At 42.9% G+C, this 19636-nt stretch overlaps 1 protein-coding gene across 1 annotated transcript in view; it reads left to right on the top strand.

The window, feature by feature from the left end:
• GBE1 (1,4-alpha-glucan branching enzyme 1) overlaps window positions 1-19636 on the top strand; it is a 184214-nt gene that overhangs the window by 33689 nt on the left and 130889 nt on the right. Inside the window, exons 2-3 of the mRNA XM_063448657.1 lie at window positions 1914-2083; window positions 5491-5606. Of these exons, the coding sequence (XP_063304727.1) occupies window positions 1914-2083; window positions 5491-5606 (286 nt within the window). The remainder of the gene's footprint in view (window positions 1-1913; window positions 2084-5490; window positions 5607-19636) is intronic.

The following is a 19636-nucleotide window of genomic DNA, read 5'->3' as shown; positions in this document are numbered from 1 at the left end:
AATCCGTCTAATGCCTTGGAAAGTAAATTTCACTGCCTAGACGTAAAGAGATGTCTTTTGCAATATCTAAAAGCTACGGAATCCTTCCGGAAGGATAACAGTCTTTTTGTCTTATTCAAGGGCACAAGGAAAGGCATGAAGGTTTCGAAGAGTTCTCTGGCTAGATGGCTGAAGGATTGTATTCTGTTGGCTTATTCCAAGAGTGGCATGGAAAATGCAGGCCCTATAAAGGCCCATTCTACTAGAGCCGTTTCTACGTCATGGGCTCTGCGAGCAGCTGCTTCTCCTTCTCAGATTTGTTCAGCTGCTACTTGGTCCTCTCTCCATACGTTCTCAAGACACTACAAGTTGGACATACTGGCCTCGGAGGATGCAGCTTTTGGGCGCAAGGTGCTTCAAGCAGTAGTGAAATGAAACCCGCCCTCAGGATCTGCTTTATTATATCCCTGTGGTATAAGCACTGCCTCTAATCTGAAAGGAAAAACATAAATTTTACTTACCGAAAATTTCTTTTTCCTGAAGATTAGAGGCAGTGCTACAATTCCCGCCCCTTTTTCTAATAAACTCAGTAATTTTGCAGCTATTTGGCTTATGTATTTTCTGGGTATGATCAGGAGGAGCTGCTACTTATTGGAAAGGAGGTAATTAGGGGAGGGTTTAAATGTTTGGAGATTTGCCTGCCTTTTTTTTCCCTCCAGATTGGATATCCCTGTGGTATAAGCACTGCCTCTAATCTTCAGGAAAAAGAAATTTTCGGTAAGTAAAATTTATGTTTTTTTTTTTTTTTCTTGAGGCACAATTGGAAATCACTGTAAGATTTTTTTGGGGGCTAATTTTAGATCAAGAGCACATTCCATAGGTATATAAAGGAGGAATTTGATAGTCTTATTTCAACCCAATATTGCTGTTACTCTAAGTGTTATTCACTAAATAGCATACATATTTTATTTTGCTATATAACCTGCATATGTAGAAGCATTGTACAATGTAAACGCAAACCACAATTCAAGATGATTTACATATTCTCTGGGACAAGTGTTAACAAAGGGCATTTTCAAACATGCTTCCTTTCTAGAGATTGTACGTAAGGTCTTCTGTTCATGTTACTAAACCGTAAATATATAAATTAACAAACCATGAGCATTGTCCAAATTGATTTCTCAAAACATGATCACTCTAAAGGGGCATCAATGCTTCCCAGTAGTGCATGACCGTGTGGAACTTGCAGTGCATGTGTCTCTAGTGGCTATGAGGAAGACGGCCACTTAGAGGCATGTTTAACCCTTCAATCAAAACATTGCCATATCTACTAATTGGCAACGTTTTAGATTGAAGGGCTTGAAGGACAGGGTCACTACACCAAGGCCACTTTATTGAGATTAAGTGGTGTGGGTGCCTTTTGTGGTCCTGTAAGAAAATATTTTCCACTAGAGCAGCTCAGTGATGTCTGCTTTGGATAAGCAGAAACATGCCAACAAATGTTGGGCTTGTGAATGAATGTTTCCTCCATATTAAACCAATGTATTAATTAAATACTCACTGTCCATGAAATCACCTTTTTGCCACTTACTTTACACATGTATTGTAAGATATAAGAATATGTTAAGTAACTTCACTGTATTGTGAACTGTATTAATATAATGACATTATATTACTTTTATCTTTTTATTTTTTGTTTTATTTTTGTTTAAAATATTTTGTATTTTTGGTACCAAAAAGAAGCTTATAACAGACCGACAAAAAAAACAAAAAACAAAAAAAATACTAATACTGTACCTAGCTAGATGAGTAAACACACCATTCTAATATTTTAGACCTATTGGATAGTGTAGGCTAGTGAAAATGTTATTTTGAATTAAATACTTAGCTATTATTAGCCTTGTTCTAATAATTGCTTGTTTTTATGTTCAAAGGTATGCATTGTGTTCTGAACGTTTGAATAGCATTGAAGGAAATGAAGGCGGTTTGGAGAAGTTTTCACGAAGTTATCAGTCTTTTGGAATACATTTACTTCCAGATAATGTTATTTATTGTAAAGAATGGGCACCTGGAGCTGAGGCTGTTTTCCTTACTGGTGAATTCAGTAAGTACATTTTTTGTAAGAAATTTTAGTATGTACCCTAACTGTGTTCTGTGTTACAAACTGTTACAGCCAGATTAGTATTGGGGAATGGTATCTCTCTAGGGCTAGGACAGAATTTTTATTTCCAGTACCTGCAAAAATGTTTTGTCATATTTGAATATGATATATTTTTATTCAGCTTCTTTTAGTCATAGTAATAGTCTAGGATTTATCAATTCTTTCATCTTTAAATCTGGAACCAACGGATATATAAAGATAAGCCAAAAGCAGTGTTTATGAGAATGGCCTAAAACTTGTCAATTGATTAGTCCCACTCATTTCGGCGCACAATTACAGAGAGAACCAGTACCAGTTGTATTTAAATAGATTTCATTCACAAGGGCAGTTCAGATCCAAAACACACGCATGTTCACTTTGATATGCAGCAACCCCAAATGATCGATTTAGCCTTCTTTTGAAGGGTAGCTGAGACCTCTCTAAGCACAATGAACAAGATGTCCAGTTTTGGATTATCCATTTGACTTAATCATATGCAATTTAGCTTAAAACAGGCTTGATGACAACAATGAAAACTTACCCTTTCATTAGTGTCTCCTAATTTTGCTCACTTGTACATTAAAATATATATGTTTTCCCCACACTTTTAGCCACAGTATTAACTCTTTGTTATTTGCTATCAGTCTGGACAGTTAATCGAATGAGAGTATATAATTTAAAAACTAGGTCCCTCCCCAATTAACTTAAATGATTACTTTCCTTAGCACACCACCTACATAATCTTTTGACTGTCTTGTGTACATTATGGATAGCACAGCATGAAGGTTGGTGGGATAGTCAGAGAATTAACAGGCCTGGTGCTGGGACATTAACTTGATAAACATACAATAACGGTGGTGTCCCAATATTTTTGGTGGTGGAATCCACCATTGTGTTCCATGTAGTATTGGAAGTCATGCTGACCTTGTTGGTGTCAGTTTTGAGAGTGGTGTATTAGCCCATATTTAGCTGGGTGTGTTCCACCATGATTACACAGTGCCACTGTAATCATGGCATTATTGGCACCAATTTAAACTAGATTCTTCATGTATAGGGATACTCTATGCACCAAAAGCAAGCACCATAACCACTAGTTATGTGTTGTAGTTATGGTTCCAAGAGTGCACTGGCTCCCTCCCATTGTAAGTAGTCAAGTCATTTTAGAACATATTGACTTCTTACCTGGGATGCGCTGTTCCCTGCCTCCACTACGTCAGCCAGAGAGCCGGAAAACCGTTTGAGCTAAGCCCAGCAGTGCAGAACTTTGGATGAGATCAACTGAAGTAAAAAGTCAATGAGCTAGGGCTTTGCTCAGGAGGTCTAACTGAAGTGCTTAGCAGCTTCCAACTCTCCTGCTGATATAATGGAGGTGGAAAATGGCATCTGGCAGGGCCCAGGTAAGAAATCAAACTGTTCTGAAATGGGGAATGGGGAGCGCTACAGCCCTTTTGGCAATATAACCACTACAGCACATTACAGGAAAAATAAATGAATCCTTCCAATGCTTAAATGACCATCGTGTATTGTGACCACATTATTGGTAGACAATAATTTACACTTCTTCTAAGCTAAAACCTATTTTTCAGTGATTTACTTTTCAGTACTTAAAAAGTAAAGTAATTAACATGAACAACTACAGTTATAACTTTTTTCACCCTTGCTTTTCGGATGTCCTAAGACTATAACCATTTAAACAATACATACCAAACTATTTGTATTTATGTAACTCCCATATCCATTATACATGTGGTATTCAGCTTATTCTCCATGTACCCCATACCAGTCTGTTTTATTAAAATTCCCATGTGGAAGAGAACTGGGAAATATTCAAATCCTCATGATGAAGTACTGCTTTGGGACCCCATACCCTTTTAATAGATTCTAGTACAAAGAGAGTTTATACTACAATGAACTCTTGTGTAGCTCATTAGGCTGTACATCTTGTTAATTGGATTGTTTAGAGTGTCTACCTAAGGTGCTGTTAATCCTTATACATCAATCAAATAATCTTCTGTGGTTTGCTTATGTTGGTATGCTGATTCTTTGAGAGACAAAGTCAGCAGAATGGAATATTTGAAAATACATCTGCATTCTGATTGGTTACCTATTTATAGGAGACCTGCCATATCAATGATCTTGTCTAAGTCTTGTCACTATATGCACAGACCTCTAATCAAAGGTCTCCAGAACACAGAGGGGTAATTATCTTTGCCCTAATGCACTATTCACTGCAATTTATCTTATTAATTACATGGTTTTTAAGTGTTGGGGTTGGTGTTGGTTTTTCAGTTAGGGCTAGGGTTAGTACTATGGTTGTAGCATTAGGTTGAAGTGTGTGTGTATATATATATATATATATATATATATATATATATATAATATATAGAATTGTTCTGGTTGTTACTTTATAATATGATATGACCCTATATCTCTGAGTTTTATGTCATGAGATATTCCAATATTGTGTGTGCCCATTTAATAAAGATTTTTTTTTGTATATTTATAGTTATGGTTGTGCTCCTTACTTATTTTGTATCTACTTTCATAAAATAAGCCAGAGGAAACATACTGTTAACTCCAAATGCACCTTAGCAAACTGTCCTTTTTATATTTTTAGAACTTAGGTCCAACTGGATTATGAAAGACCTTTCAAGAAACACTCTACGGCTAAAAATAAATATTTTTAAACTTTGTGTGTTCCTTTTGTACAACTAGAAAAAAGGCAGAAATTGCCATTAAACTACCTGTTATCCAACTTGAGGACCTTATTCTCTCAGCTGCATATTCTCCCACTGTGAGATGATCCAGACACATGATCTCTGTCTAATCCAAAATTTCTCCTAGAGAAGCATTGCGAACCTATGGCGTAAGTGCAGCACTGGCTGCTCTCTGTTAATCCAATGCTTCTCATATAGAAACATTGAATCCAGTGCTTCTCTGTGAAAAGCATTGTTGGTATTGATTATCACAATAAAGGACATAATGACGCCAAAGATTAAAAAAAAAAAAAAAAAAAGTACTTTTCTTTTTTTATGGTCGCAATGCAGAAATACCTCCAGCTGTTCTGTTACACATATTAAAAATTTATGTGACCGTGTTTACATTTGTCAGAGAAAGGGGATAGAGTCTATGCACCAAAATACTTTAGATTTAGATTAAGTGGCTTTGGTGCTTAGGGTGTATTTAAAATGCCTTTAAAATTACAATTATTATTATTATTATTATTATTATCATCTTACATCTTAAAGAAGGCACAAGTTTTAAATAAACAAGATCAAATGCAAAGTACAATTGTCTAACTATGTTACTTTTGTGATCCTATTTCAAGGTGTCATTTTTTAGTACTATAGCAAAAACACTTTATATTTCAGATGACTGGAACCCATTTTCACATCCATATAAAAAATTGGATTTTGGGAAGTGGGAACTCCACATCCCACCAAGAGAAGACAAATCACCAAGCGTTTGGCATGGATCAAAACTAAAGGTATATATAGAAATATATGTAATTGCTTGTGTTTCAATTAAGACATTTCACTCTTTTCAAGGAATGCTCAATTAAAGGAACACTGTAGGGTCAGGAGCACAGACATGTGTTCCTGACCCTATAGTGTTAAAAACACCATCTAACCCCTGGTACCCTCCTGCACCCCTAAATATAGCAAATCTTACTCTAATTCCAGTCTGCTGCTGCTGGCTCTGCCACTGATCTGCCTGCTCGCTGACATCATCAGATGTGGTGTTGTGAGCCAATCACAGTGCTTTAACATAATAGAGCATTGGATTGGCTGAGACTGTCAAAGGGCAGGTCAGGGGCAGAGACAGCACAAGCCAAACACAGCCCTGGCCAATCAGCATCTCCTCATACAGATACATTGAATCAATGCATACACAGATACAAACACTGGTACATGCAGATACACAGACACACACACTTCCACACATGCAGATACACACACATATATGCAGATGCATAGACACAAAGATACAACACTGCCAAACATGCAGATGCACACACATGCGGATAGACAGACACACAGAAGCAAACCCTGCTTCTACAGGTCAAAATTGTAACCTTCTGCTGGCTGGGGAGTTAGGAGCTTGCACTGCCAGTCCGCCCCCTCCTCTGCCTCCTTTTCTCGCTCCCATGTGGGGCTCTTTTTAGCTGGGAGGAACTGAAAGGCTCTCACTTCTTCCCAATGATGCAATCATTAGAGGGGCCCAATCACACTGTTAAAGTGATGCAGTGCACGACTAGCCAGCCACCCAGCTGCTTTATATTAAATAAAAGTTATATGTATGTGTGTGTATATATGTATATATATATATATATATATATATATATATATTGTCTATAGTCTACATCAGTGTTTTTTTGCAGAGGCAAAAAAAAGATATCTAAAAAAAGTTCAGAAGAAAGATTTTATGATCATTCAATTATATATACCGTATATACTCGAGTATAAGCCGAGTTTTTCAGCCCATTTTTTGGGCTGAAAAACCCCAACTCGGCTTATACTCGAGTCAGAGTCTGTATTATGGCAATTTGCATTGCCATAATACAGACCGGGGGAGAGGGGGGCTGGCAGAGCTGTACTTACCTTTCCTGCAGCTCCTGTCAGCTCTCTCCTCCTCCGCGCCGTCCGTTCAGCACCTCGGTCAGCTCCCAGTGTAAGTCTCGCGAGAGCCGCGGCTCTCGCGAGACTTACACTGGGAGCTGACAGAGGGAGCTGCACAGACCGCGCGGAGGAAGAGAGAGCTGACAGGAGCTGCAGGAAAGGTAAGTACAGCTCTGCCAGCCCCCCTCTCCCCCCCACTGAACTGCCACTGGACCACCAGGGAAGGAGAGCCCCCCTCCCTGCCATATATCAAGCAGGGAGGGGGGACGAAAAATAAATAAATAAATAAAATAAGAAATAAAATTAAAAAAAAATTAATAATACAAAAATAAAAGGGGTATAAGGACCACTATGGGAGGGGGGGGGGGTATAAGGACCACTATGGGAGGGAGGGGGTGGGTTAAGGACCACTATGGGAGGGAGGGGGGTATAAGGACCGCTATGGGAGGGAGGGGGGGTATAAGGACCGCTATGGGAGGGAGGGGGGGTATAAGGACCGCTATGGGAGGGATGGGGGGGTATAAGGACCGCTATGGGAGGGAGGGGGGGTATAAGGACCGCTATGGGAGGGAGGGGGGGGGGTAAGGACCACTATGGGAGGGAGGGGGGGGGTAAGGACCACTATGGGAGGGAGGGGGGGGATAAGGACCACTATGGGAGGGAGGGGGGTATAAGGACCACTATGGGAGGGAGGGGGGTATAAGGACCACTATGGGAGGGAGGGGGGGATAAGGACCACTATGGGAGGGAGGGGGGTTAAGGACCACTATGGGAGGGAGGGGGGGGATAAGGACCACTATTGGAGGGAGGGGGGTATAAGGACCACTATGGGAGGGAGGGGGGGTATAAGGACCACTATGGGAGGGGGTGGGATAAGGACCACTATGGGAGGGAGGGGGGGTATAAGGACCATTATGGGAGGGAGGGGGGGGGTATATGGACCACTATGGGAGTTATGGGGGGGATAAGGAACACTATGGGAGGGAGAAGGGGGATAAGGACCACTATGAGAGGGAGGGGGTGGGATAAGGACCACTATGGGAGGGGAGGGGGAAGTAAGGACCTCTAGGGGAGGGGAGGGTAAGGACCACTAGGGGAGGGGTGAGTCAGGACCACTGGGGGGGGGGGAGTGAAGGAACACGGGGGTGGGGAGGTAAGGACCACTGAGGGAGGAGGAGGGGAAGTCAGGACATATGGGGGGGGGAGGGGGCGGCAAAATTTTTTTTGCCTACGGCGGCAAATATCCTTGCACCGGCCCTGCACACACTGCATTCACACACTGCATTCATGCACACACACACTGCATTCATGCACACACACACTGCATTCATGCACACACACACTGCACTCATACACACACGCTGCACTCATACACACACACATACGCACACACTGCATTCATTATACACACACTGTAAATAAATATTCAATTAATATATTTTTTTTAGGATCTAATTTTATTTAGAAATTTACCAGTAGCTGCTGCATTTCCCACCCTAGTCTTATACTCGAGTCAATAAGTTTTCCCAGTTTTTTGGGATAAAATTAGGGGCCTCGGCTTATATTCGGGTCGGCTTATACTCGAGTATATACGGTATATATATTGACTTGGAAGTCCCTGGAGTGCTATCTTGTACTTTTGGCTATATATATATATATATATATATATATATATATATATATATATATATATATATATATATATATATATATATATATATATATATATATATATATAAATATTAAATGGTCATAAAATCTTTCTTCTGAATTTCTGAATTTTTCTCTTTTTAGATGTAATTTTTTATTTTTTTTTTACTCTGCATTTACAGTTTTTTTTTACAAATTACTACCTTTTTTATATTCTAAAATGGTGCATTATTCCATGAAATTGTTTTCGAGGCTAAGGGCTAAGAGCTATAAATCTCTACTGACCAGTACATTTATCTTGAGTTCTAAAGTTATAGACTGATAGAAGTTGCTGCTTGAGGCAGTTGGTATTCTGTCACGCTTTAAATCTGAAGCAACTTTTTACATACTGTAGGTAGCAAAATAACTAAATTTAAAGACCTTCTTATATAGGAGCTTAAGGCTATGAGTAACCTTGAACCAACATGCCTTGTTATTGAGTCCACGTGGGGCTTTCACTCTCGAAAATTCAGTACATAAAGTGGCATTTTAATAGGTAAAACATTGAAAATTGCTGCTTATGTTTTTATAATCCTTTAGCTTCCATGAATACTTCTCACTTTTAATGTAAGAGTTTAATAGACTAATAGGACTGATCTGATATCAGAACCAAACATTGAGGAAAGCAGTAATGTATAATTAAAGGGACGCTATAGTCTACATCAGTGGTTCCCAACCCTGTCCTCAAGTACCCCTTAACAGTCCAGGATTTAGGGATTACCAAGTTGTGTCTAAGGTGTTTTTAGGGGAAGAAAAAAAAAACACTTTAGAGGCAACAGGGTAATCCCTAAATCCTGGACTGGTAGGGGGTACTTGAGGACTGGGTTGGGAACCACTGGTCTACATCAACCACCAAAGTGTAATGTAGTTTTGTGTGTTTTGGTGTGTGTTTTGGTGTAACAAATTTAAAGTGTTTAAGCTGCTGCCTAAGTCCACCTCTAATGGTTGTCACTTAGACAGCAACGAGAGGTACTTCCTGGACAAGGTCCAGCAATTCAGGGACCTACATTAAGCTTCTCCACAAATTGCATAAAGATGCTGAACGCTCCCCGTGTAGATGCATTGGTGAAATGCTGATCTGCCACACATGGGGAGTGTTAGATTTGCTGAGATTATCAGGACTAATGATCTCACCCAAGGAGTCAGCACCAGCAACACAGACCAGTGCAGCAATGGATACACGGTGAGTACATCTGTTTTTTTTTTTTTAACCCTTAAGGGTAGTAGGTGAATGCATAATCATATACTAGGCCATCCCTTTTCAATATTTCCTATGCATTTCCCATAATGCTTCTTGTGTGTTTTATAGTTCTTTGCCTATATTCACCTTTCTTGGGTATTTTTAAATTTTACAGTGTTAAGATCTGGAATACATTTTTTTTTTACACAACACACCTAACATGTTTTAAGGGACAATGCATTTTAAAGCTTATTTTGAGCAGGGTCCTCTAAACATCTTGTTGCAGCTGACATTAATTTGTTTGTTAGTTCAGGGCTTAACAAATATGTTTGGAATATAAGAGCCAGGTAAAAAAGTTAGGAGCCAGTAATTTTCAAAGAGAAAGTGCAATTATTAAAGGGACACTATAGTCACCAGAACCACTACAGCTTGATGTAGTTGTTCTGGTGTTTATAGCCTGTCCCTGCAGGCGTTTCAGTGTAAACACTGCCCTTTCCACAAAAAGGCAGAGTTTACATTGCTGCTTAGTAACACCTCTAGTGACAGTCACTCAGATGGCCACTAGAGAGTCCTGGGTCACTGCTGCACCATGTGCAGCACCCTGGTTCAGTGTCTCCAAGCTCTGCATGGAGGCGTTGAATGTTCATCATAGAGATTGATTAATGTAATGCATCTCTATGAGGAGATGCAGATTGGTACATTTGCTGCGCATGCACAACATCCTCCCAATGCTTTCCTAAGGGAAAGCATTGCCTTAGCTGAGATCATAAAGATTGATCATCTCAGCCATGGCGAAACTGGCACGGCGTGGGAAATGGGAAGAAAGGTGAGTAAATAGCTTGGTTGCTTCATCTAAGTGTTGCTTCTAAGTGTGTGGTTGGAGATATTCTGGAGAGTTTTACTAAGTTGTGCTAAGAGTTTTCTTTTCTACTGTTACAGGTAAGATTCATCTGTAGGAAAAGGTTACTGATTGCACAAGGTTTGATTTCCTGTTGGTAATTATAAGGCATTTGATTAGTTAGCTACTTGCTATTGATTGCTGTTTAGCTATTGTTTGCAAATGAGCAGAGGCCTACCCATGTGTTAAACATTCCTAGTGGGTGGTGATTTTAGGAGTTATATAAGGGTTGTTGTCATTAGCATGGCTAATATAGCTTGGTTGCTTCATCTAAGTGTTGCTTCTGAGTGTGTGGTTGGTGATATTCTGGAGATAACCTGGAGGTAATCTGAGGTATTCAGGAGGATAAATAAAAAGTTAAGATTTGTTTGATTTAAATTATTCACCTCATTGGAATGGCAGACTTAGTTCAATGTAATAGTTGCTATGCATTTGTTTCACGTTCCACTTTTTGGAGGTTTGGTTGTTGTCTAATCTGTAGACCATTCTCTATCTTGCGGCAGGAGATTGTATTTTTGAAGTCTGAGATTTGTAAATTATCTGGTAAACAAACTCAGGCTGGAACTGCTGCAAAGCCACTGTCGCAGAGACATACTAGGAATGGCAGATGGATCACTGTAGGATCTGGTAGACTTAGAGTTGTGGATAAAAGGCATATTGCACAGTCTGTTGCTCTACATAATTAATTTTCTGCACTTTCAGAGTGTAATGGTGTTATGGAGAGAGGCACTGAGGCTAGTGGTGTTGTGGAGAGAGGCATTGAGGCTAGTGGTGTTGTGGAGAGAGGCACTGAGGCTAGTGATGTTGTGCAGTGAGGCATTTAGGCTAGTGGTGTTGTGGAGAGAGGCATTGAGGCTAGTGGTGTGGAGAGAGGCATTAAGGCTAGTGGTGTTGTGGAGAGAGGCACTGAGGCTAGTGGTGTTGTGGAGAGAGGCACTGAGGCTAGTGGTGATGTGGAGAGAGGCATTGAGGCTAGTGGTGTTGTGGAGAGAGGCATTGAGGCTAGTGGTGTTGTGGAGAGAGGCATTGAGGCTAGTGGTGTTGTGGAGAGAGGCATTGAGGCTAGTGGTGTTGTGGAGAGAGGCATTGAGGCTAGTGGTGTTGTGGAGAGAGGCATTGAGGCTAGTGGTGTTGCGGAGAGAGGCATTGAGGCTAGTGGTGTTGCGGAGAGAGGCATTGAGGCTAGTGGTGTTGTGGAGAGAGGCATTGAGGCTAGTGGTGTTGTGGAGAGAGGCATTGAGGCTAGTGGTATTGTGGAGAGAGGCATTGAGGCTAGTGGTGTTGTGGAGAGAGGCACTGAGGCTAGTGGTGTTGTGGAAAGAGGCTTGGGGACTATGGTGAGGCCTAATAGAAAGCAGTTGTTATTGGGGGATTCCATCATAAGAGGTGTGGAGATGGACAATGGTGGTCTTGTGAGGTGTCTTCCCGGAGCTGCTGCTCACAGAGACAGGAGACGTATCTGTAATATTGTTAAGCGAGCAAAGCAGGAAGGCGAATTGGATGTACTTGTCCATCTAAGGACAAATTACTTGGCTTGCAATGAGTTTTCAGAGGTTAAGGACGTTTTTAGTGTTTTTGCCACTGATATACGGCAGGTTGCTTCCACACGGCAGGTTGCTTCTCTGAAGTTCTGCCTGTGCATAACACTCAGGCGGATACGTATTAGGGACTTTAACTTGTGGCTTGGTGAATGGTGTTGGGAGCAAGGATTTGGCTTTATTTCTCATGGTAGCGCTGTTTGGAATGGAAATAAACTGTACAAAAAATATGGTTTGCATCTTTCTCAAAAGGGAACAAATGTTCTCAGTGAGCAGTTCAGAGGTTTTGCTAGGATGTATTTAAACTAGGAGGGGATGGGAGGCAAAAGGGTGATAAAACATCAATCCAACTGTCCCCCGAAACAAGGACAGTGTGTTAAAAAGTGATAAGCTCAGAGTCATGTCTACAAATGCTTGTTTAGGGAATAAGATCCATGAACTTGTGGCAATAATGGCAACTGATAGTGTAGATTTAGTCGCTGTTACTGAGATGTGGTATAATGAGAAAAATGACTGGGACATAGCAATACCAGGGTACTCTTTATATAGAAAAGACAGGGGAGGAAGGAAAGGGGCAGGGGTGGCCCTGTATGTGAAGGATAGCATAAAATCTAGCCTAATAAAAGCTAGGCGAACATAGAGTCCGTTTGGGTTACGTTAGAATTTGATAATCACACAGTAACTCGTGTAGGTGTGATTTATAGGCCCCCAGGACAAATTGAAAAGTTAGATAATCTACTAGTTGAGGAAATAGCTAAAATGACAATGAAGGGGAAAGTTATCATCATGGGTGACTATTCTTCCTGATGTGAATTGGAAAACAAAAATAGCTGCTTGTGCCAGGAGCACACATATACTCTAAACTCCCTACTGGGATTGTATCTAAAACAAGTCGTTGAGGAGCCAACTCGTAAATAGGCCATACTAGATTTAGTGTTAACAAATGGAGATTTGGTATCCTATTTTACTATAGGTGAACGTTTAGGATCCAGTGATCATCAGGCAGTGTGGTTTAATATAAAAAACAGTGACTGAGTCACACCACACACAAACAAAAGTTTTATATTTTAGAAAAACAGACTTTTCTAAAATTAGAATATGTGTAAAGGAGTCATTATCAGACTGGAGCAATTTAAATGGAGTCCAAGAGAAATGGTATTATTTAAAAGTTGCACTACCGAAGGCAACAGAAAATTGCATTAGGCTTGTCCGTAAAAGAAAAAAAAAAATCAAGAAACCACTGTGGTACTCCACAGTTGTGGCCAAAATAGTAAAAAACAAAAAGTTAGCATTTAGTAATTATAACAAAAAAAAAAAAAACAGAGTGAGGAAGAGAGAATGATCTATAAGATTAGGCAGAAAGAGGCTAAGCAAGTTATAAGAGCTTCCAAATCACACACACAAGAGAAAATAGCACAGTCAGTAAAAAAGGGGGACAAAACTTTTTATAGATACATAAATGAGAAAAGAAAAGTAAAACAAGGATTAGTTAGATTAAAAACAAAAGAAGGAAGGTATGTAGAAGAGGATAAAAGTCTAGCTGACTGCCTCAATTAATATTTTTGTTCGGTATTTACAGATGCAAATGAAGGAAAGGGACCTCAGTTAAAAATGAGATAAATGATAAATGAGTAATTTATTACACGTGAATTTACAGAGGAAGAGGTTCTATTTCAACTGTCAAAAGTAAAGACAAATATGTCAATGGGACCTGATGGAAAACACCCAAAGCTTTTAAAAGAGCTTGGTGGTGTACTACAAAACCATTAACAGATTTATTTAACCAATCATTGATAACAGGAGTAGTCCCAGAAGATTGGAAGTTGGCGCATGTTGTGCCCATTCACAAAAAAAGGTAATCGGGAGGAGTCGGGCAACTATAGGCGAGTAAGCCTTACTTCAGTAGTAGGGAAAGTGATGGAAACCATGTTAAAGGAAAGGATTGTTGAACATCTAAAAACACATGGATTTCAAGATCAGAGACAACATGGTTTTACTTCAGGGAGATCATGCCAAACTAATCCTTTAGATTTTTTTGATTGGGTAACTAAAATTATAGATCAGGGTGGTGCAGTAGACATTGCTTACCTAGATTTCAGTAAGGCTTTTGACACTGTTGCACATAGAAGGCGTATCAATAAACTGCAATATTTAAGTTTGGATTCCAATATTGTTGAACGGGTAAGGCAGTGGCTGAGTGACAGGCAACAGAGGGTTGTAGTCAATGGAGTATATTCGAAGCTTGGGTTTGTCACCAGTGGGGTACCTCAGTGATCTGTACTTGGACCCATTCTCTTTAATATTTTTATTAGTGATATTGCAGAAGATCTTGATGGTAAGGTATGTCTTTTTGCTGATGATACTAAGATATGTAACAGGGTTGATGTTCCATGAGGGATAAGTCAAATGGCTAATGATTTAGGTAAACTAGAAAAATGGTCAGATTTGTGGCAACTGACATTTAATGTGGATAAGTGCAAGATAATGCATCTTGGACATAAAAACCCAAGGGCAGAGTACAGAATATTTGATAGAGTCCTAACCTCAACATCTGAGGAAAGGAATTTAGGGGTGATTATTTCTGATGACTTAAAGGTAGGCAGACAATGTAATAGAGCAGCAGGAAATGCTAGCAGAATACTTGGTTGTATAGGGAGAGGTATTAGCAGTAGAAAGAGGGAAGTGCTCATGCCATTGTACAGAACACTGGTGAGACCTCACTTGGAGTATTGTACGCAGTAGTGGAGACCGTATGTTCAGAAGGATATTGATACCTTAGAGAGAGTTCAGAGAAGGGCTACGAAACTGGTTCATGGATTGCAGGATAAAACTTACCAGGAAAGGTTAAAGGATCTTAACATGTATATCTTGGAGGAAAGACGAGGCAGGGGGGATATGATAGAAACATTTAAATACATAAAGGGAATCAACACAGTAAAGGATGAGACTATATTTAAAAGAAGAAAAACTACCACAACAAGAGGACATAGTCTTAAATTAGAGGGGCAAAGGTTTAAAAATATCAGGAAGTATTACTTTACTGAGAGGGTAATTGATGCATGAAATAGCCTTCCAGCTCAAGTGGTAGAGGTTAACACAGTAAAGGAGTTTAAGCATGCGTGGGATAGGCATAAGGCTATCCTAACTATAAGATAAGGCCAGGGACTAATGAAAGTATTTAGAAAATTGGGCAGACTAGATGGGCCGAATGGTTCTTATCTGCCGTCACATTCTATGTTTCTAAAACCACATGCGATCGGAGGGGGTAGGTACCTAAACGCGCACACACTGACAGGCTCTCACACACACACTCTGACAGGCTCACATACACACTCACGCTGACAACAGGCCCACACACACAAACTCTTGACAGGCTCACACACACTCAGACAGGTGCTCACACACACACACAGACAGACACTCTGACAGACTCGCTCACAAACACACACTGACAGGCTCGCTCACAAACACACACACACACACTGACAGACTCACACACATACATGCATACACACACACACACACTCTGACAGACTTACACAGGCTTACATACACACACATTTTTGTTTGAATTGAAACCCACTCAGTCTCCCTACCTTTGGAAGAGCTGAGTGAGTCTTTCCTGGGGTCCAGTGGGGCTGTACTCTTCCTGTGTGCGAGGGAGCAGTACTCAGCCTGTAGCTCCTCTCTGCTCCCTCGCGCTCTGTAACGATGCCGGGGCCGGAATGACATCATATTCCGGCTCCTGGCATCATTACACAGCGTGAGGGAGCAGAGAGGAGCTACAGGCAGAGTACTGCTCCCTCGCGCGCCGCCCATAATGCTCCCGTGGGCGGCCGCCTCCTCTATGCTCTTCAGGGCGGCTGCCAGCCTCCATGCTCCCGCGGGTGGCCGCCTCCTCCATGCTGCTCAGGGCGGTTGCCCACCTCCATGTAATATTCCCCATGGCGGCCGCCGTCAAAGCTAGAGAGCTGGCAAATCCCAGACACCAGGGCAAAATTTCTAGTCGCCGTGGCGATCTGGCGCCTGGGATTTGTCGAGCCCTGTGTTAATTACTCTTTTCACATGGTTACACTTATTTAAAGGGACACTTTAAATACTTGTGTCTTACGCAACCTTCCTAAACACTTCCTGTAAAGCGATATCTAATGTGTACAGTTCCTTTATTGCAAATTCTGTTTAATTCAGAATCACCTGCACTGTTAATTTCTTGCTATACGTTTCCGGAGTATCCTGTATGTAATTAAAGCAGCACTGTCATGCTGAATTTACCTTTTCCAAATTGCTTCCTCTTCTCTTCCTCTTTCCGTTTCTTTTTTTTTTTTTTTTTTTTTAAGCATATAGCAAAGTGTGTTGCAATAATCGGCACATTTTTATATATAAGGGGAGTGACAGGAGTATATAAAGCACATTTGAGAGGATGCAATTTTCTAATATTATTAAGCTTGACAGGATTATCTAGACTTGTGTAGCAAAGGATATAGAATCATCTTTGGTTAGGTAGTTGTGTATATCCACACTCAGATATAAGGATAACTAATAATAAGTGTAGTAACACAGGCTTCTCAGATCTATGGATCAATTAAGTTAAATAATATTAAAACAAAATAGGTGTTAACCACGCTAGGCAGAGTGTATATGCCACTGGATAGAAAGAGAACAAACAACAAAAGTAAAAACAGAGGTGTAATAAGACTCTTTAACTCTGAGATCCAGTAATGAAAAATGTCCTCTGTTATCGTTCAGCCCACACCGCTAAGAGGCCATGGGAGAGAGTCCTTCACTGTGTGAAATATAGTGCCGCCTCCAAGCAGGGCCGGACTGGGAATTAAAAGCAGCCCTGGAAAAAAATATTTACCAGCCCCATAATGCGTTGCGCCAGCATAGTGGGCAGATACAGTGTTAGAACAGATAACTTTAAATAAAAAATTACTCTAATGTAAAAAGCGCACTCATAGGCTTCAAAATAAACAAAAGTGCAGATTTATTTTAAGCAGATTGAATCCCTGGTGGTCGCAGTGCTGAGAGTGAACTCTAGCCCGTAGCTCCAGGGCTAGAGTTCACCCTCGTGAGAGCTGGAGCGTTGCCGTGGAAACTGCGGCAACGCTCTGTGCTCATGCGAGAAGGACCCAGGGGGCTGCTAGAGCTCCCCGGGTCCTCTCTTCCTCCCTCCCCTGCCGGCTGCCCGCACGGTGCCTGCGGAACGGGGAGGGAGATCGGCCGGCAGGGGAAAGCCCCACTTTCCCAGTGTCTCTCCCTCCTCTCTTCCTCCCCACTTTCCCAGTGTCTCTCCCTCCTCTCTTCCTCCCCACTTTCCCAGTGTCTCTCCCTCCTCTCTTCCTCCCCACTTTCCCAGTGTCTCTCCCTCCTCTCTTCCTCCCTACTTTCCCAGTGTCTCTCCCTCCTCCCTACTTTCCCAGTGTTTCTCCCTCCTCCCTTCCTCCCCACTTTCCCAGTGTCTCTCCCTCCTCTCTTCCTCCCCACTTTCCCAGTGTCTCTCCCTCCTCTCTTCCTCCCCACTTTCCCAGTGTCTCTCCCTCCTCTTCCTCCCTACTTTCCCAGTGTCTCTCCCTCCTCCCTACTTTCCCAGTGTTTCTCCCTCCTCCCTTCCTCCCCACTTTCCCAGTGTCTCTCCCTCCTCCCTACTTTCCCAGTGTCTCTCCCTCCTCCCTACTTTCCCAGTGTCTCTCCCTCCTCCCTACTTTCCCAGTGTCTCTCCCTCCTCCCTTCCTCCCCACTTTCCCAGTGTCTCTCCCTCCTCCCCACTTTCCCAGTGTCTCTCCCTCCTCCCTTCCTCCCCACTTTCCCAGTGTCTTTCCCTCCTCTCTTCCTCCCCACTTTCCCAGTGTCTCTCCCTCCTCCCTTCCTCCCCACTTTCCCAGTGTCTCTCCCTCCTCCCCACTTTCCCAGTGTCTCTCCCTCCTCCCCTCCTCCCCACTTTCCCAGTGTCTCTCCCTCCTCCCTTCCTCCCCACTTTCCCAGTGTCTCTCCCTCCTCCCTTCCTCACCACTTTCCCAGTGTCTCTCCCTCCTCTCTTCCTCCCCACTTTCCCAGTGTCTCTCCCTCCTCCCTTCCTCCCCACTTTCCCAGTGTCTCTCCCTCCTCCCCACTTTCCCAGTGTCTCTCCCTCCTCCCCACTTTCCCAGTGTCTCTCCCTCCTCCCTTCCTCCCCACTTTCCCAGTGTCTCTCCCTCCTCCCTTCCTCCCCACTTTCCCAGTGTCTCTCCCTCCTCTCTTCTTCCCCACTTTCCCAGTGTCTCTCCCTCCTCCCTTCCTCCCCACTTTCCCAGTGTCTCTCCCTCCTCCCCACTTTCCCAGTGTCTCTCCCTCCTCCCCACTTTCCCAGTGTCTCTCCCTCCTCCCCACTTTCCCAGTGTCTCTCCCTCCTCCCTTCCTCCCCACTTTCCCAGTGTCTCTCCCTCCTCCCCACTTTCCCAGTGTCTCTCCCTCCTCCCCACTTTCCCAGTGTCTCTCCCTCCTCCCCACTTTCCCAGTGTCTCTCCCTCCTCCCCACTTTCCCTGTGCCTCTCCCTCCACCATCTCTCTATTCCCTATCCCCATTTACCTAGAGAAGTCATAGGGGGCCGGCCGCGTTTCAGGCTGGAGCCGCCGGGCCGGGTGGCAGCCTCGCCGGTCCGGCGGCACTTCTGTCATTGATGATGCTGAGGGGGGAGGAGCATGTCTACCATGCACCCTCGCAGTACCCACAATCCCCAGCACAGCATCATACTGATACAGCATAATGTGCTGGGGATTGTGGGTACCGCGAGGGAGCATGGTAGACATGCTCCTCCCCCTTCAGCATCATCATTGACAGAAGTGCCGCCGGACCGGCGAGGCTGCCACCCGGCCCGGCGGCTCCAGCCTGAAACGCGGCCGGCCCCCTATGAGTGTGCCACCGGACCGGCCACCCGGTGGCACATATATGCGCAGCCCCCAGGTGCCGCGGCCCACCGGGAAATTTCCCGGTATCCCGGTGGGCCAGTCCGGCCCTACCTCCAAGCACTTTGTGGCAGGACAGGAGACGCTGGTATTTCATGTGTTGTGTAGGCCTAGGGTGGCGCCACCGCAGCCTTGCAGTTCCCCGAGCCCGGTCTGTAATGAAGGCCACAGCCCAGTGTCAATAGGTCACCTGCCACTTGCACTGGAACCGTAGTCCCACAGGGGCTCCGAGTCCCGGCAATCCCTCAGGGTATATGGACGTAGGGTGGGAGGTGTTACCAAGTGTGCCCTCAGCCCATGAGAACAGACTGCAATCCTAGCAGCGACGTGGGCCGAATGCTTGTCAGGAAAAGACATGTTGTGAGGTCGGCTATTGCAGGGTTGAATTCCTGGCATGGCAGGCTGTTTGAGCATTCTTTGAAGGCTTTGGGTTGAAGCGCTAGGATGCTTCCTCCGTGCACTCTGCTGCATGCGTTGGGCTAGTTTTCGCCAAAAGTGGTCTGGGTGCCTATAGTGTCCCTTTAACGGAACTCTATTTAATGTGGAAGTTCACATGCCAGTGGAAACCGACTAGGTGAGCTCTATGCTGACAATTCACCTTGCAGTTTCTGCTGATAGGCAAAATATCTATTTCTAATATCTGAGACAGAT

This window comes from Pelobates fuscus, chromosome 1, assembly GCF_036172605.1.
Source record: "Pelobates fuscus isolate aPelFus1 chromosome 1, aPelFus1.pri, whole genome shotgun sequence".
Lineage (NCBI taxonomy): Eukaryota > Metazoa > Chordata > Amphibia > Anura > Pelobatidae > Pelobates > Pelobates fuscus.
The sequence above is the reverse complement of the archived record's forward strand: the minus strand, read 5'-3'. Positions and strand labels throughout refer to the sequence as shown.